At 44.9% G+C, this 22,825-nt stretch overlaps 1 protein-coding gene across 1 annotated transcript; it reads right to left on the bottom strand.

The window, feature by feature from the left end:
* Positions 1-109: 109 nt before the first annotated feature.
* map6d1 (MAP6 domain containing 1) lies at positions 110-22,005 on the bottom strand. The gene is made up of 3 exons (XM_064927280.1): positions 21,048-22,005; positions 19,829-20,183; positions 110-844 (listed from the first exon to the last, which is right to left on the bottom strand). The coding sequence occupies exons 1-3, from the start codon at positions 21,572-21,574 to the stop codon at positions 767-769; spliced, it is 960 nt and encodes a 319-aa protein (XP_064783352.1). The 5' UTR covers positions 21,575-22,005; the 3' UTR covers positions 110-766.
* Between the last annotated feature and the right edge of the window lie 820 nt (positions 22,006-22,825).

The raw sequence follows: 22,825 nt of genomic DNA on the forward strand, positions 1-22,825 counted from the left end.
AGTTAAGAACCCGATGGAGTAAACAACCTGAAGGTGTAAACAACCTGATGGAGTTAAGAACCTGGTGGTGTTAATAACCAGATGGAGTAAACAACCTGATGGTGTCAAGAACCTGATATTCTTTTATTGTAATATACTGTACATCATTTAATATTTAACAGTTTTTTGTTTCTTAAACAGATTTACAAAATGAACGTAAACACCGGCACAATTACTTTCTCAAAATAGTTACCTAATTGAATAAAAATGTATGAATATATGTTTTTGTTTCTGTTCATAAAATACTTGCAGAGATCGAAGGATCACCTTACTTTCTGGACGAAGTGCAGTTTGAGCATAAATTTCACAAAAAGTCGTCTCCTTGTCATTTCAACAGATCCAACAGTATATAGAGAAAAGGATCAAACACAAATCATTCCATCTCAACAGGTGCACATACATATACATACAGTACACACAAACACACATTACAGAGCAGCCATGTTGTCTTGGAGTGTCTAACACTGCAAAAGAAGCTTGACTTCAAACTAGCGTGTTACATGCATATATACGATTTTCATAGCAATAGAACAGGATTGTAAAATTGTTTTGTGACATCTGGTTTGTCATTCACTACACTGTTAAGCTGTACAGGGGTTTCCTTTCTGGTTACATTAAGCTGTACATTCCCTGCATAGATTTTGTTGTAGTGTGGAATGGACAGAGAACATTCCCCTCATTGGTTCTTTGGTCTCCCGATAACCAGTAGAATAGTTTGGAAAGTCTGTCATATGTTGAAGATCCTAGATCTGCTTTGAAACACTGCAGAAGGGTTGGGAGAGAGCTTGGTCCTCACCAACTGCTCCTGCAATAACACAAACATGACATGGATTACTGAAAGATAACCACAGGCAATACAGATCTTGTGCTGTTCAAATAGGAGATAACCTACAGTATATGAGAGGTGACTTGTTTGGTTGTGCTGTCATAGTGCATCAGACCTGCTGTCACTGAACTAGTAGACAGAATTCACCACTGCTGTCAGTGAACTAGTAGACAGAATTCATCACTGCTGTCAGTGGACTAGTAGACAGAATTCATCACTGCTGTCAGTGGACTAGTAGACAGAATTCATCACTGAACTAGTAGACAGAATTCACCACTGAACTAGTAGACAGAATTCACCACTGAACTAGTAGACAGAATTCACCACTGAACTAGTAGACAGAATTCATCACTGCTGTCAGTGAACTAGTAGACAGAATTCATCACTGCTGTCAGTGGACTAGTAGACAGAATTCATCACTGCTGTCAGTGGACTAGTAGACATAATTCACCACTGAACTAGTAGACAGAATTCATCACTGCTGTCAATGAACTAGTAGACAGAATTCATCACTGCTGTCAACTAGTAGACAGAATTCACCACTGCTGTCAGTGAACTAGTAGACAGAATTCACACTGTTGTCAGTGAACTAGTAGACAGAATTCATCACTGCTGTCAGTGAACTAGTAGACAGAATTCATCACTGCTGTCAGTGAACTAGTAGACAGAATTCATCACTGTTGTCAGTGAACTAGTAGACATAATTTATCACCACTGAACTAGTAGACAGAATTCATCACTGCTGTCAGTGAACTAGTAGACAGAATTCATCACTGAACTAGTAGACAGAATTCACCACTGAACTAGTAGACAGAATTCATCACTGCTGTCAGTGAACTAGTAGACAGAATTCATCACTGCTGTCAGTGAACTAGTAGACAGAATTCATCACTGCTGTCAGTGGACTAGTAGACAGAATTCACCACTGCTGTCAGTGGACTAGTAGACAGAATTCATCACTGCTGTCAGTGGACTAGTAGACAGAATTCACCACTGCTGTCAGTGGACTAGTAGACAGAATTCATCACTGCTGTCAGTGGACTAGTAGACAGAATTCATCACTGCTGTCAGTGGACTAGTAGACAGAATTCACCACTGCTGTCAGTGAACTAGTAAACAGAATTCACCACTGGACTAGTAGACAGAATTCATCACTGCTGTCAGTGAACTAGTAAACAGAATTCACCACTGGACTAGTAGACAGAATTCATCACTGCTGTCAGTGGACTAGTAGACAGAATTCATCACTGCTGTCAGTGAACTAGTAGACAGAATTCATCACTGCTGTCAGTGGACTAGTAGACAGAATTCATCACTGCTGTCAGTGAACTAGTAGACAGAATTCATCACTGCTGTCAGTGAACTAGTAAACAGAATTCACCACTGAACTAGTAGACAGAATTCATCACTGCTGTCAGTGGACTAGTAGACAGAATTCATCACTGCTGTCAGTGAACTAGTAGACAGAATTCATCACTGCAAAATGCTGCTGATGCCAGACTTTCTGAAATAACATCCAGCCGGAACCTATTTGGCCTACATTAATGGAATTTCACTCGACCCTGAAAGGAAGTTTGCATGCTGCATCCATCAAGTAACATCCCACTGGGAATACACTGGTGTTTCCTCGTCCTTCAACGAAATTATGTTGAACCAAAGTGCAATAGACATTGAATTGACGTCTGTGCCCAGTGGGATGTTCCAGATATGAATCTGCCTTTTCCAATGCAGTTGACTAGTAGTGATACAATGTAAGGTGTACTTGGCAGAGTTTGTCTTGAGATCAAAGCATACTTTTCTGAGTTGTAGGTCTATAGTCTCAGCAACAGTCTCTTGGGCCAATAAAGAAAATGTAATGTGACTATTTTCTGGATGAGAGGCTGTGTCTGTACATGAAATCTGTCAAACTGCGACTTCAAAAATATTTTTTTGTGTGCGTGCTTCAGAGTCTGTTTGCCTGTGTGTTTATATGTCTCTGTGGGGGTGTCCACCCCCTCCCTCCCTTCTCCAACACACATTGTAGTCGACTCGGTACAGCAGCCAGGTCTGCCTCTCCTAAATTACATTCACACTGAAAAGTCTGCAACCCACTGCATCGCATCACACTTTAACAAAATGGCAAATATTCCATTATTTCTCTCTCTCTTTTTACCTGTCCCTCCCTCCCTCCCTCCCTCTCTCCCTCCCTCCCTCCCTCCCTCCCTCCTCTCCCTCTCCTCTCCTCCCTCCCCTCCCCCTCCCCTCCTCCCTCCCTCCCTCCCCCTCCCTCCCTCCCTCCCTCCCTCCCCTCCCTCCCCCTCCCCTCTCCATCCCCCTCCCCTCTCCCCTCTCCCTCCCTCCCTCCCTCCCTCCCTCCCTCCCTCCCTCCCTCCCTCCCTCCCTCCTCCCTCCCTCCCTCCCCCTCCCTCCCTCCCTCCTCTCTCTCCCTCCCTCCCTCCCCCTCGATAGAACCCTGAGGGTTTGGCTCATGACCGTGCCTGTAGTCAGACGCATTGTGAGAAAAGGGAGAAATTCACATTTAACAGAACAGTGAGAGGGAGAGAGCCAATAAAAAGAGGAAATCGAGAGGGAGGGTGAAAGGAGAGTGGGTGAGAGAGTAAAGGGGTGCAAAGGAGTGTGATTAGCATAATGCTTTGTTTTATCCTCTTGTTATGCACTTTAACCCATTGTAAACCACATCCCCATTCCTGCCCTGTACATCTGGTTTTATACAAAAACTCTCTTTTTATATCACATTGAAAAGCTGAAGCCATGTCCTCCAGTGGTGCTGAAAAACATTTCTGGAAGGTTCTTAAACTGTCAGTAGAATCATTAATGGAACTACAGAATGGTATGCCTAAATGTTTACCAGAGAGGGAGGACTCTGAAAGCTTGCATGTGTTTCAGAACTAAATGGCTTGTAGACTGCTCGGCATCTTTTCTTAGCTGTATGGGTATTGCTAATTTAAAATATATACAGTACCGGTGAAAAGTTTGGACACACCTACTCATTCAAGGGTTTGGACATTCAAGGGTTTGGACACACCTACTCATTCAAGGGTTTGGACACACCTACTTATTCAAGGGTTTGGACACCGACTCATTCAAGGGTTTGGACACACCTACTCATTCAAGGGTTTGGACACACCTACTAATTCAAGGGTTTGGACACACCTACTCATTCAAGGGTTTGGACACACCTACTCATTCAAGGGTTTGGACACACCTACTCATTCAAGGGTTTGGACACACCTACTCATTCAAGGGTTTGGACACACCTAATTCAAGGGTTTACTAATTCAAGGGTTTGGACACACCTACTCATTCAAGGGTTTGGACACACCTACTCATTCAAGGTTTGGACACACCTACTCATTCAAAAGTTTGGACACACCTACTCATTCAAGGGTTTGGACACACCTACTCATTCAAGGGTTTGGACACACCTACTCATTCAAGGGTTTGGACACACCTACTCATTCAAAAGTTTGGACACACCTACTCATTCAAGGGTTTGGACACACCCACTCATTCAAAAGTTTGGACACACCTACTCATTCAAAAGTTTGGACACACCTACTCATTCAAGGGTTTGGACACACCTACTCATTCAAGGGTTTTTCTCTACTTGTACTAATTTCAATATTGTATAATAGTAGTGAAGTCATCAAAACTATGAAATAACACATGGAATCATGTAGTAAACAAAAAAGTGTTAAACAAATCAAATGTATTTTAGATTTTAGATTCTTCAAAGTAGCCACCCTTTGCCTTGATGACAGCTTTGCATACTCTTGGCATTCTCTCAACCAGCTTCATGAGGTAGTCACCTGGAATGCATTCAATTAACTGGTGTGCCTTCTTAAAAAAATTGTTTCCCTTCTTAATGCGTTTGAACCAATCAGTTGTGTTGTGACCAGGTAGGGGTGGTATACAGTAGATAGCCCTATTTGGTAAAAGACCAAGTCCATATTATGGCAAGAACAGCTCAAATAAGCAAAGAGAAATTACAGTCCTTAAGACATTAAGACATGAAAGTCAGTCAATGCAGAACATTTCAAGAACTTTTAAGTTTCTTCAAGTGCATTCGCACAAACCACCAAGCGCTATGATGAAACTGGCTCTCATGAGGAATGCCACAGAAAATAGTTACCTCAGCTGCAGAGGATAGGTTCATTAGAGTTACCAGCCTCAGATTGCAGCCCAAATAAATGCTTCACAGAGTTCAAGTAACAGACACATCTCAACATCAACAGTTCAGAGGAGACTGCATGAATCAGGCCTTCATGGTCAAATTGCTGCAAAGAAACCACTACTAAAGGACACCAATAAAAAGAAGAGACTTTCTTGGGATAAGAAACATGAGCAAATGGACATTAGACTTGTGGAAATCTGTCCTTTGGTCTGATGAGTCCAAATTTGAGATTTTTGGTTTCAACTGCCGTGTCTTTGTGAGACGCCGAGTAGTAAAAAAAATAACAAAATAACAAGACATTGGATCACCTGCCGTAGGTAACAAAAATAAATTATAATTATAATTATATAAACAAACATACAATAATAAAAATAAAAATAAAAAAATAACTACATATATACATTACGTGTGAAACATTATGTGAGGATTATATATAGATTCAATCAATGAGATGTGGGGGGAGATTCTCCATATAGTCAAAAAAAGGTTGCCAAATTCTGTAAAATGTCTTTAACTTATTCGCCAAGCAGTAAATGATTTTCTCGAAAGGGATACAACTATTAACTTCCGAAAGCCACATTGCAACTGGCAGGGAGGAATCCAATTTCCATTTCAAGGGAATACATTTCTTGGCAATTGCTAGCAATATTTCTGTTAGCTTTATAGTATGGCTTTGCCTAAGATTGGTGTTAGTAAAGTTACCCAGTAGACAGACCTCCGGGTCTAAAGGGAATGCAACCCCATGAATTGAGGATATGGTATTGCATACCCCCTGCCAGAAACCGTGTAGTTTTGAACACTGCCAAGTGGAATGGAGGAATGTTCCTTCATCTGAGCCACATCTAAAACATAGGGAGGAGATATCTGGGTTGAACTTGTGCAGTCTAGATGGGGTGATATAGAGCTGATGGAGGAAATTAAACTGGATCAGTCTGTATCTGGAGTTCAATGTGGATGTAACACCATCCCTGCATAGGTCACTCCATAGATCCTCATCAAGATCAATACCCAGATCTTTCTCCCATCTAAGTTGGGGTTTATCTAGCCCAGGCAGTGTTAGTCCTGACATAAGAGCATTGTAAACACGGGAAATGGTCTTGAACAGTGGTTGGTCTGCGTGGCAGAGTTGTTCAATAGGTGACATCTTAGGTAGGTTCTATTGTCCCTTGAGAGTCACCCTAATAAAGTTTCGTAGTTGTAGGTAGCTAAAGAAGTCCCTGTTAGGCAAGTGGTATTTCTGTTTCAGCTGATCAAAAGACATAAGAACTCCCTCCTCGTAACAATGTTCCAGAAGAGTGATCCCCTTATCAGACCATGGTCTAAAGTTACTATTCTGGAAAAACATAGGGATCAATCTATTTTTCCATAAAGGGGTTTTAGGGGAAAGGAATCCCCCTCGTCCGAACAGCTCATGCAGTTTGCACCATGCCAGGACAGAATGTATGATTAAAGGGTTGTCTGTGATGGTTTTTATAGATTTTCTGTCCCATTTGTAAAACAAATCTGCCCCAGTGTCATCATTTACCTCAAGCTTTTCAATGTTCAACCATGAGGGAGAGGGACCCTTGTCAAACCTCTGAGCCAGAAACCTAGACTGTGCAGCCCAGTAGTACATTCTAAAATTGGGGAGGTTTAAGCCCCTTGACTGTAATCAAGGGTCAGTTTATCCAGGCCAACCCTAGGGGTTTTGCCGTGCCAGATAAACCGTCTGGTCAGCTTGTCGAGAGAGGAAAAAAATGCTGTGGGAACAGGGATAGGGAGAGATTGAAACAGATATAGAAACCTGGGCAGGACATTCATTTTAATTACATTGATTCTACCCAGTAGAGTGAGAGGTAAGTCCATCCATTTACAAAGGTCAACCTCCACCTTTTGCAACAAACTGGCCAGATTGAGTTTATAGAGGTTGTTCAGATTAACATCCACCATTATGCCCAAATATGTGAAGCCCATAGGCGACCATCTAAAAGGAAACTTGTGCTTGATGGTATGATGGTCAAAGACAGACAACGGTAAGATTTCACTTTTATCAAGATTGACCTTATATCCAGAGAAAGAACTATAACACTGTAGTAGGATCTGCAAGTGAGAGAGGGAGTGTTCTGGGTTTGTTAGAAATAAGACAAGGTCGTCCGCAAAGAGTGATAATTTATGGGTATGGGGGCCCACCTCAAAGCCATGTATGTCAGGGCACGTTCTAATAGCCTCAGCCAACGGTTCGATGGCGAGGGCAAAGAGGTGGGGGCTAATTGGGCAACCTTGTCTGTTCCCCCTATAAAGAGGGAAAGAGGAGGAAGTAATCCTAGCTTTAGGAGATTTGTAGAGTGATTTTATCAAATTTACATACACGGTACCTAAACCGAACTTTTCCAAGACGCGAAAGAGGTATGGCCATTCAACCCTATCAAAGGCCTTCTCAGTGTCGAGGGAGATTTTGTTTTTGTTAGCAAGGTGAATTATGTCAAAGAACCTTCTGAGATTGTTGGAGGACAATCTATTAATTATGAAGCAAGTCTGATCTGGGTTGAGCAACAGGGGAAGACATGACTCCAGTCTCTTAGATAGCATCTTGGTGACCAGTTTACAATCTGTGTTAAGGAGAGAGATTGGTCTATAGGAGGCGCACTTTAGTGGGTTTTTCCCTTTCTTGTGGATTACAGTAATCACTGCTTGAGAGAAGGACTCTGGAAAGCAGTTGTCTTCTCTGGCTTTTTAAGTACCTCCATAAGGTAGGGGACCAACAGCTCCCTAAATTCTTTATAGAACTGGAGGGAAGCAATCCTCCCCAGGAGATTTATTAGAAGGTAGGGATTTAATGGCCTCCAACAATTCAGGAACTGAGAAGTGTTCACTCAGGCGCTCGCTGTCTTCCCCTGACAGGCATGGGAGGTTGAGAGAGGAGAGAAAGGAGTCTATCTCTGATAGATCATCGCTTGATTGGGAAGTGTAGAGGTCTTCATAGTATTTCTTAAAAGTATTATTAATTTCAGTAGGGTTGAAGGATATCTCTTTAGTAAGAGTTTCTATGGCATTAATTGTCATCTTACTTTCCTCTGCTTTCAGTTGCCATGCCAATACTTTGTGAGCTTTCTCTCCAAGCTCGTAATAACGCTGTTTTGATTTAGTGATGGCCCTCTCAGCTTGATATGTGTTCAGAATATTATATTTAAGTTTTTTATTTACCAAAAGCCTGTATAGATCTTTAGTCGGGCCTCTTTGGTAGGTTTTCTCTAGCTCGGAGATTTCAGATTCAAGGGCAATCAGTTCTGCACCGTGTTTTTTCTTCAGCCCTTTAGTATAGGAAATAATCTGTCCCCTCAGATAGGCCTTCAATGTGTCCCAAAGAATGAAGCTGTCAGGAGCAGAGGGTTTGTTTGTCAAAGTAAAAATATTGATCTGCTCTTTGATGAATGCACCAAATTCAGGTTGCTTTAGAAGTGTAGGATTTAGTCTCCATCTATATGCTCCATTTACCTTGGTAGGAATGGAGATTGATAATACCAGAGGAGAATGGTCACTAAGCAATCTGGGGAGATACTCGACATCTAACACTCTATGAAACAGTTGTGTCGAAAGTAAAAAGTTATCTATGCGTGTGTGTGTCTTGTGTGGGTGTGAATAAAAAGAGTAGTCCCTATCCTGTGGGTGCAACTGTCTCCAGATGTTTAGTAAATTGAGATCTTTCATGAATGACATGGTGAGCTTGCCGGCTTTGGTAAGAAGTGAGGGTTTATCAGAAGACCTATCAAGAACTGTATCTAAGCAAAAATTAAAATCTCCTCCAACCAGTAGCCATCCTGGTGGTGCTTGAGCAACCTGAAGGAAGACATTCTGAATAAACATATGGTCATCGAAGTTAGGAGCATACATATTCAATAGGGTCCAAGACTCTGAAAACATATGCCCCTGCACCAAAACAAACCTGCCAGAGGGATCAGAGATGGTGTTGTTGACGCAGAAGGGGATGTGTCTACTTATCAAAATTGCAGTTCCTCTTGCTCTGGAGTTAAAAGAGGATGCAAAAATTTGTCCTACCCATTCCCTCTTCAATTTCTTGTGTTCACTGGCTGTAAGATGTGTTTCTTGTAAAAACACAATGTCAGCCTTTAATTTCTTAAGGTATGTATAGACTCTTTTCCTTTTAATCGGGCTGTTAAGACCTTTTACGTTATATGTACTACAGTTCAAAAGTTTGGGGTCACTTAGAAATGTCCTAGTTTTCCATAAAAACATACATTCATTTTTTTATTCAACTAGGCAAGTCAGTTAAGAACAAATTCTTATTTACAATGATGGCCTACCAGGGAACAGTGGGTTAACTGCCTTGTTCAGGGGCAGAACAACAGATTTTTACCTTGTCAGCTCGGGATTTGATACAGCAACCTTTCGGTTACTAGTCCAATGCTCTTAAAACAAGCCTACCTGTCGCCCCCATGAGTTGCAAAATTAATAGGAAATATAGTCAAGATGTTGACAAGGTTAAATATAATGATTTTTTTATTTAAATAATAATTGTGTCCTTAAAACTTTGCTTTCATCAAAGAATCCTCCATTTGCAACAATTACAGTCTTGCAGACCTTTGGCATTCTAGTTGTCAGTTGGTTGAGGTTATCTGAAGAGATTTCAACCCCATGCTTCCTGAAGCTCCTTCCACAAGATGGATTGGCTTGATGGGCACTTCTTACATACCATACGGTCAAGCTCCTTCCACAACAGCTCAATAGGGTTGAGATCCGGTGACTGTGCTGGCCACTCCAATATAGACAGAATACCAGATGACTGCTTCTTCCCTAAATAGTTATTGCATAGTTTGGAGCTGTGCTTTGGGTCATTGTCCTGTAGGAGGAAATTGTCTCCAATTAAGCCCCGCCCACAGGGTATGGCATGGAGCTGCAAAATGGAGTGACAGCCTTCCTTCTTCAAGATCCCTTTTACCCTGTACAAATCCCCCACTTTACCACCACCAAAGCACCCCCAGACCATCACATTGCCTCCACCATGCTTCACAGACGATATCAAGCACTCCTCCAGCATCTTTTCATTTTAAATCTTTTAATTAATGATCCGAACAACTCAAACTTAGATTCGTCTGTCCATAACACTTTTTTCCAATCTTCCTCTATCCAGTGTCTGTGTTCTTTTGCCCATCTTAATATTTTATTTTTATTGGCCAGTCTGAGATGTGGATTTTTCTTTGCAACTCTGCCTAGAAGGCCAGAATCCTGGAGTCGCCTCTTCACGGTTGACGTTGAGACGGGTGTTTTGTGGGTATTATTTAATGAAGCTGCCAGTTGAGGACTTGTGACAAGTCTGTTTCTGAAACTAGACACTCTAATGTACTTGTCCTCTTGCTCAGTTGTGCACCGGGGCCTCCCACTCCTCTTTCTATTCTGGTTAGAGCCAGTTTGCGCTGTTCTGTGAAGGGAGTAGTACACAGCGTTGTACGAGATCTTCAGTTTCTTGGCAATTTCTCGTATGGAATAGCCTTTATTTCTCAGAACAAGAATAGAATGATGAGTTTCAGAAGAAAGTTCTTTGTTTCTGGCCATTTTGAGCCTGTAATCGAATCCACAAATAATGATGCTCCAGATACTCAACTAGTCTAAAGAAGGTCAGTTTTATTGCTTCTTTAATCAGACCAACAGTTTTCAGCTGTGCTAACATAATTGCAAAAGGGTTTTCTGATGATCAATTAGCTTTTTAAAATGATAAACTTGGATGAGCTAACACAACGTGGCATTGGAACACAGGAGGGATGGTTGCTTATAATGGGCCTCTAAGCCTATGTAGATATTCCATAAAAAATCAGCCGTTTCCAGCTACAATAGTTATTTACAACATTAACAATGTCTACTCTGTATTTCTGATCAATTTGATGTTATTTCAATGGACTTTCTTTGCTTTTCTTTCAAAAACAAGGACCCCAAACTTTTGAACGGTAGTGTATATAACTCTCTCCCTTTCCATAACTAAGTTTATTGATTTTGTTTATTCAAAAGCATAACAAGGACTTCAGTATTCATTGCCGTGATGGATGGGTGAATGCTATGAAAACGGATCAAGTGGATGTGTGCGTGCCTGGGGGCTTGGTCAGAGAGCCCAGTGGGTGGGGGGGGGGGGGGTCAAAAATGACTTGGCAGTGTGTGGAGGCTTGGACTGTATATTGTTTAATATCGATCCCCTGGGTTTTGCGTTGTGTTGGCAGATTGCTCAGAGAAGGATGAAAACAATAGAGCACTAGGTTGTTGTCAGTAGGTAGAGCTGGCGGTACACTGAGGCTTGGTTGATGGGTGAGGGGCTGTACAGAGAGAGGTTTCAATATGATGACCTTAGTGGATAGCCTGTAGTTTGTATCTAATGTCTACTTTTCAGCAGTTAAATCCTTTGCACACAATTTTTTGGGGAAACAGATCTTACATAGCAGCCATCTGTAGAGCTGTACCTTTCCCTGCATGCACCCTGACCACACCCATACACACACCTCACCCTGACCACACCCATACACACACCTCACCCTGACCACACCCATACACACACCTCACCCTGACCACACCCATACACACACCTCACCCTGACCACACCCATACACACACCTCACCCTGACCACACCCATACACACACCTCACCCTGACCACACCCATACACACACCTCACCCTGACCACACCCATACACACACCTCACCCTGACCACACCCATACACACACCTCACCCTGACTTCACACATCTCACCCTGATCACACCCATACACACACCTCACCCTGACCACACCCATACACACACCTCACCCTGACCACACCCATACACACACCTCACCCTGACCACACCCACACACACATCTCACCCTGACAACACCCATACACACACCTCACCCTGACCACACCCATACACACATCTCACCCTGCCCACACCCATACACACACCTCACCCTGACCACACCCATACACACATCTCACCCTGACCACACCCATACACACACCTCACCCTGACCACACCCATACACACATCTCACCCTGACCACACCCATACACACACCTCACCCTGACCACACCCATACACCCATCTCACCCTGACTACACACACCTCACCCTGACCACACACATCTCACCCTGACCACACCCATACACACACCTCACCCTGACCACACCCATACACACACCTCACCCTGACCACACCCATACACACACCTCACCCTGACCACACCCATACACACACCTCACCCTGACCACACCCATACACCCATCTCACCCTGACACACCCACACACACCTCACCCTGACCACACACATCTCACCCTGACCACACCCATACACACACCTCACCCTGACCACACCCATATCTCACCCTGACCACCTACATCTCACCCTGACCACACCCATCTCACCCTGACCACACACATCTCACCCTGACCACACACATCTCACCCTGACCACACACACCTCACCCTGACCACACCCATACACCCATCTCACCCTGACTACACACATCTCACCCTGACCACACACATACACACACCTCACCCTGACCACACCCATACACACACCTCACCCTGACCACACCCACACCTCACCCACACACCCTCACCCTGACCCTGACACACATCTCACCCTGACCACACCCATACACACACCTCACCCTGACCACACCCATACACACACCTCACCCTGACCACACCCATGACACACACACACACATCTCACCCTGACCACACCCATACACACACCTCACCCTGACCACACCCATACACCCATCTCACCCTGACACACACACACCTCACCCTGACCACACACATCTCACCCTGACCACACCCATACACACACCTCACACTGACCACACCCATACACACACCTCACCCTGACCACACCCATACACACACCTCACCCTGACCACACACATCTCACCCTGACCACACCCATACACACATCTCACCCTGACCACACCCATATCTCACCCTGACCACCCACATCTCACCCTGACCACACCCATATCTCACCCTGACCACCCACATCTCACCCTGACCACACCCATCTCACCCTGACCACACCCATCTCACCCTGACCACACACACCTCACCCTGACCACACCCATACACCCATCTCACCCTGACTACACACATCTCACCCTGACCACACACATACACACACCTCACCCTGACCACACCCATACACACACCTCACCCTGACCACACCCATACACACACCTCACCCTGACCACACCCATACACCCATCTCACCCTGACTACACACATACACACACCTCACCCTGACCACACCCATACACACACCTCACCCTGACCACACACATCTCACCCTGACCACACCCATACACACATCTCACCCTGACCACACCCATATCTCACCCTGACCACCCACATCTCACCCTGACCACACCCATCTCACCCTGACCACACACATACACACACCTCACCCTGACCACACCCATACACACACCTCCCCCTGACCACACCCATACACCCACCTCACCCTGACCACACCCATACACACACCTCACCCTGACCACACCCATACACACATCTCACCCTGACCACACCCATACACATATCTCACCCTGACCACCCACATACACACATCTCACACTGAACACACACATCTCACACTGATTTCTGGGCCATGGTAATTAATAGACTATGACCTACAGATGACATGTCTCATATTATTAAACCCTGTGGCCTGTCAAACACTGTCGTACTGGCATTCTACAACATTTGGCTTAGACCGGCTATGCACTGGCCTTCTATATCTGATTTGGAGGCTAAAACATGTTCTCCCATGTGACAAGCCGAAAAGTTTAATAAGTTTAATCGTGGCTTTTTGGGAAGCTATAGTGGAGCATGTTTTTGCTTTTAGAAAATGTTACTTTCCCAAAGAACATCCAAAGAAAGTTTGGACTGAGCGGAAAGAATCTTCTTCCCTCTTATTTTCTTTCTCTCTGCTCCTGAAAAGAGATGTACCAGCACATCTACAGCACTAACACTCAGGTACGCTGGAATATTTATAAAACAAGATTCAAAAACAGACTTTCCTCCACAGTGCTTGCTTTCAAAGTTTCACTTTTTTGCGTGTTTCAACTTACTCTTCAATTTAAAACTGAAAAATTCCTAGCAAGCAATGTGCAGGTGTTCCTTCTTTCTTTAATCTATGCCAATCTCTCTGGCATAGATGACAGTGAGTGAAAGCAGAAAGCCGAGTCTGCTCAGCCCGTTCTCTCCCACTCGCCGCTGGCAGATGGCACAGAGAAGCGGGGCAGGTGGGATGGCATTAAACCCCAGGAGATTCCCTAAAGAGTTCCACTCCCTGTCACACAACGTCTGCCTTGAACTACCCCAGGGAGAGAACAGGGGGCGGGCTGGGATCAAAACAGGAAAGATTTACAGTACTTCTCTCTCTATCTCTCTCTCACCTCGCCCCCCCTCTCTCTCTCTCTCTCTCTCTCACCTCACCCCCTCTCTCTCTCTCTCTCTCTCTCTCTCTCTCTCTCACCTCGCCTCTCTCACCTCACCCTGACCACACTCTCTCTCTCTCTCTCTCTCTCACCTCGCCTCACCACACCCTCTCACCATCGCACACCTCTCACCTCGACCACACCTCTCACCCCTCCCTCTCACCTCGCCTCCTCTCTCTCTCACCACTCACTCTCACCCTGCCACTCTCTCTCACCCCTCCCCTCACCACACCCTCTCTCTCTCTCACCTTGACCACACACATCTCTCTCTCACCTCGCACACTCTCTCTCACCTCACCCTCTCTCTCACCCCTCCTCTCTCACCTCACCCTCTCACACTCTACACTCACCTCACCCTGACCTCACCTCTCACCTCACCCTGACTCTCACCCCTCCTCTCTCACATCACCTCTCTCTCTCTCTCACCTCGCCTCTCTCTCTCTCACCTCGCCCCCCTCTCTCACCTCGCCTCTCTCTCTCACCCCTCCTCTCTCACCTCGCCTCTCTCTCTCTCACCTCGCTCTCTCTCTCTCACCTTGACCACACCCTCTCTCTCGCTCTCCTCACCCGACTTCTCTCTCTCTCACCTCACACCCTCTCTCACCTCACCCTCTCTCTCACCCTCACCACCTCACCCTCACCTTGCCCCCTCTCCCTGACTCTCTCTCTCTCTCTCTCACCTCCCCTCTCTCTCTCTCACCTCGCCTCTCTCCCTCACCTCGCCTCTCTCTCTTACCTCGCCCCTCCTCTCTCTCTCTCTCTCTCACCCCTCCTCTCTTTCTCTCTCTCTCTCTCTCTCACCCTCCACACTCACACACCCTCCTCTCTCTCTACCCTCTCTCTCTCTCTCACCCTCGACCCCTCCCTCTCTCTCTCACCCTGACCCCCCATCTCACTCTCTCTCCCTGACCCCTCCTACTCTCTCTCACCCCCTCTCTCTACACTCTCTCTCTCTTTCTCTCTCTCACCCCTCCTCTCTCTCACCCCTCCTCTCTCTTTCTCTCTCACCTCGCCTCTCTCTCTCACCTCGCCTCTCTCTCTCACCTCGCCTCTCTCACCTCGCCTCTCTCTCTCACCTCGCCTCTCTCTCTCTCCACCTGAACCCACTCTGACACAAAACCTCTGTGATTTGAGTCTCCAAATCCTAATTGTCCAAATATCTGAATATTATTGACTATCTTTTTTCTGTATGTAATGCCTGCTTCTCTCTAACCAGGTCAATGTCATAGGCCTGGCAGTTTGCGTTATGATCTGAAACAGATGGGACACATTGAGCAGCTTTAGGACAGAACGGGATCACAGTATCACCTCTTAGAGATGCCTCAGCACCACAGGGAACACCTGAGACCAGGCTGGAACAATGGCTATGTCCCTAACCATACCCTTACCCTATGTTCCCCACACAGTGTCTTTGTGTCACTACAGTGTCTATTCTATGTCTTTCAACTGACTTTGCCTTTGAAATAGTACTACCTAAAGAATAGGGCATCATGACAGATGTGTACAATGACTTAGAACTCTCTCTCCCACCTGACTTTGCCTTTGAAATAGTACTACCTAAAGAACAGGGCATCATCACAGATGTGTACAATGACTTAGAACTCTCTCTCCCACCTGACTTTGCCTTTGAAATAGTACTACCTAAAGAACAGGGCATCATCACAGATGTGTACAATGACTTAGAACTCTCTCTCCCACCTGACTTTGCCTTTGAAATAGTACTACCTAAAGAACAGGGCATCATCACAGATGTGTACAATGACTTAGAACTCTCTCTCCCACCTGACTTTGCCTTTGAAATAGTACTACCTAAAGAACAGGGCATCATCACAGATGTGTACAATGACTTAGAACTCTCTCTCCCACCTGACTTTGCCTTTGAAATAGTACTACCTAAAGAACAGGGCATCATCACAGATGTGTACAATGACTTAGAACTCTCTCTCCCACCTGACTTTGCCTTTGAAATAGTACTACCTAAAGAACAGGGCATCATCACAGATGTGTACAATGACTTAGAACTCTCTCCCACCTGACTTTGCCTTTGAAATAGTACTACCTAAAGAACAGGGCATCATCACAGATGTGTACAATGACTTAGAACTCTCTCTCCCACCTGACTTTGCCTTTGAAATAGTACTACCTAAAGAACAGGGCATCATCACAGATGTGTACAATGACTTAGAACTCTCTCTCCCACCTGACTTTGCCTTTGAAATAGTACTACCTAAAGAACAGGGCATCATCACAGATGTGTACAATGACTTAGAACTCTCTCTCCCACCTGACTTTGCCTTTGAAATAGTACTACCTAAAGAACAGGGCATCATCACAGATGTGTACAATGACTTAGAACTCTCTCTCCCACCTGACTTTGCCTTTGAAATAGTACTACCTAAAGAACAGGGCATCATCACAGATGTGTACAATGACTTAGAACTCTCTCTCCCACCTGACTTTGCCTTTGAAATAGTACTACCTAAAGAACAGGGCATCATCACAGATGTGTACAATGACTTAGAACTCTCTCTCCCACCTGACTTTGCCTTTGAAATAGTACTACCTAAAGAACAGGGCATCATCACAGATGTGTACAATGACTTAGAACTCTCTCTCCCACCTGACTTTGCCTTTGAAATAGTACTACCTAAAGAACAGGGCATCATCACAGATGTGTACAATGACTTAGAACTCTCTCTCCCACCTGACTTTGCCTTTGAAATAGTACTACCTAAAGAACAGGGCATCATCACAGATGTGTACAATGACTTAGAACTCTCTCTCCCACCTGACTTTGCCTTTGAAATAGTACTACCTAAAGAACAGGGCATCATCACAGATGTGTACAATGACTTAGAACTCTCTCTCCCACCTGACTTTGCCTTTGAAATAGTACTACCTAAAGAACAGGGCATCATCACAGATGTGTACAATGACTTAGAACTCTCTCTCCCACCTGACTTTGCCTTTGAAATAGTACTACCTAAAGAACAGGGCATCATCACAGATGTGTACAATGACTTAGAACTCTCTCTCCCACCTGACTTTGCCTTTGAAATAGTACTACCTAAAGAACAGGGCATCATCACAGATGTGTACAATGACTTAGAACTCTCTCTCCCACCTGACTTTGCCTTTGAAATAGTACTACCTAAAGAACAGGGCATCATCACAGATGTGTACAATGACTTAGAACTCTCTCTCCCACCTGACTTTGCCTTTGAAATAGTACTACCTAAAGAACAGGGCATCATCACAGATGTGTACAATGACTTAGAACTCTCTCTCCCACCTGACTTTGCCTTTGAAATAGTACTACCTAAAGAACAGGGCATCATCACAGATGTGTACAATGACTTAGAACTCTCTCTCCCACCTGACTTTGCCTTTGAAATAGTACTACCTAAAGAACAGGGCATCATCACAGATGTGTACAATGACTTAGAACTCTCTCTCCCACCTGACTTTGCCTTTGAAATAGTACTACCTAAAGAACAGGGCATCATGACAGATGTGTACAATGACTTAGAACTCTCTCTCCCACCTGACTTTGCCTTTGAAATAGTACTACCTAAAGAACAGGGCATCATCACAGATGTGTACAATGACTTAGAACTCTCTCTCCCACCTGACTTTGCCTTTGAAATAGTACTACCTAAAGAACAGGGCATCATCACAGATGTGTACAATGACTTAGAACTCTCTCTCCCACCTGACTTTGCCTTTGAAATAGTACTACCTAAAGAACAGGGCATCATCACAGATGTGTACAATGACTTAGAACTCTCTCTCCCACCTGACTTTGCCTTTGAAATAGTACTACCTAAAGAACAGGGCATCATGACAGATGTGTACAATGACTTAGAACTCTCTCTCCCACCTGACTTTGCCTTTGAAATAGTACTACCTAAAGAACAGGGCATCATGACAGATGTGTACAATGACTTAGAACTCTCTCTCCCACCTGACTTTGCCTTTGAAATAGTACTACCTAAAGAACAGGGCATCATGACAGATGTGTACAATGACTTAGAACTCTCTCTCCCACCTGACTTTGCCTTTGAAATAGTACTACCTAAAGAACAGGGCATCATGACAGATGTGTACAATGACTTAGAACTCTCTCTCCCACCTGACTTTGCCTTTGAAATAGTACTACCTAAAGAACAGGGCATCATCACAGATGTGTACAATGACTTAGAACTCTCTCTCCCACCTGACTTTGCCTTTGAAATAGTACTACCTAAAGAACAGGGCATCATCACAGATGTGTACAATGACTTAGAACTCTCTCTCCCACCTGACTTTGCCTTTGAAATAGTACTACCTAAAGAACAGGGCATCATCACAGATGTGTACAATGACTTAGAACTCTCTCTCCCACCTGACTTTGCCTTTGAAATAGTACTACCTAAAGAACAGGGCATCATCACAGATGTGTACAATGACTTAGAACTCTCTCTCCCACCTGACTTTGCCTTTGAAATAGTACTACCTAAAGAACAGGGCATCATGACAGATGTGTACAATGACTTAGAACTCTCTCTCCCACCTGACTTTGCCTTTGAAATAGTACTACCTAAAGAACAGGGCATCATGACAGATGTGTACAATGACTTAGAACTCTCTCTCCCACCTGACTTTGCCTTTGAAATAGTACTACCTAAAGAACAGGGCATCATGACAGATGTGTACAATGACTTAGAACTCTCTCTCCCACCTGACTTTGCCTTTGAAATAGTACTACCTAAAGAACAGGGCATCATGACAGATGTGTACAATGACTTAGAACTCTCTCTCCCACCTGACTTTGCCTTTGAAATAGTACTACCTAAAGAACAGGGCATCATCACAGATGTGTACAATGACTTAGAACTCTCTCTCCCACCTGACTTTGCCTTTGAAATAGTACTACCTAAAGAACAGGGCATCATCACAGATGTGTACAATGACTTAGAACTCTCTCTCCCACCTGACTTTGCCTTTGAAATAGTACTACCTAAAGAACAGGGCATCATCACAGATGTGTACAATGACTTAGAACTCTCTCTCCCACCTGACTTTGCCTTTGAAATAGTACTACCTAAAGAACAGGGCATCATCACAGATGTGTACAATGACTTAGAACTCTCTCTCCCACCTGACTTTGCCTTTGAAATAGTACTACCTAAAGAACAGGGCATCATCACAGATGTGTACAATGACTTCTATAGAACGAGATGCTGCCACTAAGACTTTGCTCATCTCAAGGATTCAGACCATTTTGAATAACATTGGAAAAAGATGGATTTATGCCCTGAACACTGTGAAACTCTGTCCTCTGTCTCACCTCTCCCATGGTTCCTATGCTGAGGTTGGGTCTCTCTGGCAGGCTGCTCTGCTGGAGGCCGGTGCTGATGATAGGGGTGGTTGTGGTGGAGGAAGGCTGGAGTAGGGTTACAGGGGCCTTGGGGACAGTGGAGATGGAGGTGGTGGTCGGCAGCCCAGCGGTGGAGGTATTATGGTCCCTCTGGTGAAGCTCTGTGTGTCTGAAAGCCTCCCCTGCTCCACTGTAGGCGGCCTGGTAGCTGGTCTCATTGGGGAGGCGGGAGACCCCCGACCGGGGGCTGGCGTACGGGGCAGGGGGGCGTTGTTTCCTAGTGGTCTTGGCCGGTCTTGCCCCTGTCCAAGGCCGGTACTCCTGTCTACAAGGAGGAGAGGGAAGTGTAAGGGAGCGTTCCCATGGTCTGAAAATAATTTGTATTTCACAAACACTGCAAAGGTATTGTCCACTGGCTTTACGCTCTCTATACTGTCGGCTATTTTACAAAGACAATTGTGCAAATTCTGTATTGTTGTGTAAATCAGACTAACCAAAGCATAAACAAGCTAATCAGGCTCATCATCGATTAAGGGTAATGATGTCCATTGGGATTCGAGCAGAGCAATACAGGGGCCTGGGTGGATTCTGGTAATGATGCATGAGATTTCAGCTCAGTGCTTCTGGGAAATGAGAATGGGGCGGGGCATGCTGTCATCATAAAGAAACACCATTGGATGTTGAGGATTATCAAACTGCAGAAACGCTTTAATTTGGTCTCTAATCATGCACTCTAATCAAGGGGATATCAAATGTGTGTGAGTTTATTAATAATTGAAAGCGTTTTGCTGTGTTTCTATTTTAGCAGCTGCCTACTGTTCAGATTAAAACTATTGGTTATTTCTGTAGCATAACACTTAATGCATCTAATGTATTTTGCATGACTGCACACACGCACACGCACACGCACACACACACTGAACTGCAAGACCTAGCCTGGTGGCAATTTCCGTTCAAAAGCTATTGCATAATTATACACACTGCAGATTACATTTGTGCCAATAGCCCACTGTACATGAATAACAATTATTTCACGAATTTCAGAAAACAATAACTTGAAGCATACTAATGAAATCGTTTGGTTAGAGCGCAGTTATCGATGGTTTTTGAGAGAGTGGACAGCTCCAGGTGCTGAAATGAAAGAAACAGAATGGGTCTGAAAGGACAGCGTCAGAGTGATGGAGCCTACCTGTAAGAGCTTTGAGCTGTTCCGGTCCCCTGCTCCCCCCACCTCATGCCCAGCTCCTCTCTCTCCCCCGTCTCCCCTCTCGTCTGGCTCGCATTGGGGTAACTGTTTACTGGGCTATCCGAACCAACGGTGCCCCCTTTTCCACAATTGCTAATCCAGGGAAAATTCTCCTTCTTCGGAATAGGCCAGGGTTTGTAATCCTGCTTGTACTGGGTGACACTCGAGAACGGCACGCCGGGTCGGTGGTAGTCCTCCCGGGGTTTGAAGTTTGCTTCCCTCCGGCCTCTCAATGATCTCCGGGTGCCCGGGGCATCTCCCGGTGTTTGGGGGGATCCGCGGTGGTCCGGACTAGAATAGTTGTGCGTCAGAACCCGGTCCGTCGGTACCTGCCTGGTGACGGATCGCACCTCTTGGTCGGCGATGTCTGAGTAATTCTGGATGGTCAGTGGCAATGAAAGATCGGATTTATCAAACTGGTTCCAAAACCGAGCCAGACAGCACACTCTGCTTATGCACGGCCAAGCCATGGCGATTTGGTTCAAGTAAAAAAGTAATAGACTAATCAAAGAAAATGAGAAAATAAGGAACAAACACAACAAATCCAATGTTAGCTACATTCAGAAGTGCCGCCTTGTGTGTGCCCGTTCCTGGAAACCTGCGCGAGCGTGCTGTCCTCCATGCCACCACTCTGGAATGCCAGGATGGAACAGAGCAGCAAGTGCGCTGTCGACAAGCTGTCATCATAGACTAGACGTAACATAGTAAACGTAAATCCAAGACACAAAAATTAGTATGATGTTATGTTTGGTATCGTTACATTAGACAGCTAGCAGCCGTTACATCTTCTCGGTGTAACAGTTGGGATAATGGGATCATTCGGAATACAACGCATTTCTCATCCTTAGATTGACATACACTTTCTAAGCCATGTCCCACACCAGCTCCAAGGTGTCTTAATCCACACAGGAAGCCTGCCTACCTAGAAAAGCTTGCGAGAAAAACTGTGCTTTTGCTATTCAGGTTAAGTGTTTTCATTACAGGCCCAGTAGGAATCTATATTCTCTCTCATTCCAAACCTGTAGTCTACATAAGGGCTCCATCATGCACAGCACAACCCATTATTACTAATTAAACTCACGTAGGCTGTGGCTTTCTGAACATACACCTGAAACTGACATTAGGATGGAGGCTATATAGTGTAAACTTGAAGTATAGACGTAAATCACAGCTCTGACAAGGCTTCTTTAACCAGGCTGTGTCACATCCGGCCGTGATTGGGAGTCCCATAGGGCGGCGCACCATTGGCCCAGCATCGTCCGGGGTAGGCCGTCATTGTAAATAAGAATTTGTTCTTAACTGACTTGCCTAGTTAAATAAAGGTTAAATAAAAACATACAGAAAATGCAAGCGAGTAATTGCAGTCAGCTTGTTCCGTGTGAAAACATCCCCGTGTGGTGGAGCCCTGATTCGTCTGCGTTGGGTCCTCTCTGCGGCACACTGCTATGTACTGTGAGTCTGTATGTAGAGCATCGTATGGTCCATGCCAAGAGGACTGGGATTTATGGCACAGGAGGTTACTGGTTCAAGCTTAACTTTCCAAGTCCCTCTAGAGTTTGATATGCTTTTCTCCAAACCCAAAGACCCTCCAGGATGACGGTGGACCTGGGCAGGGAGGGCTCGTTGGTGAGGGGTCAGAGGATGACGGTGGACCTGGGCAGGGAGGGCTCGTTGGTGAGGGGTCAGAGGATGACGGTGGACCTGGTCAGGGAGGGCTCGTT

The sequence above is a fragment of the Oncorhynchus masou genome, chromosome 3 (genome assembly GCF_036934945.1).
Source record: "Oncorhynchus masou masou isolate Uvic2021 chromosome 3, UVic_Omas_1.1, whole genome shotgun sequence".
NCBI classification, from domain to species: domain Eukaryota; kingdom Metazoa; phylum Chordata; class Actinopteri; order Salmoniformes; family Salmonidae; genus Oncorhynchus; species Oncorhynchus masou.

Excerpts from the sequence above, each read along its gene's own strand:
- map6d1 (XM_064927280.1), bottom strand. The coding sequence starts at position 21,574 with ATGGCTTGGCCGTGCATAAGCAGAGTGTGCTGTCTGGCTCGGTTTTGG. Across the intron at positions 20,184-21,047 it reads ACAGCTCAAAGCTCTTACAG|ACAGGAGTACCGGCCTTGGA; the intron begins GTAGGCTCCATC and ends TCCTCCTTGTAG. Across the intron at positions 845-19,828 it reads GCATAGGAACCATGGGAGAG|GAGCAGTTGGTGAGGACCAA; the intron begins GTGAGACAGAGG and ends GTGTTATTGCAG.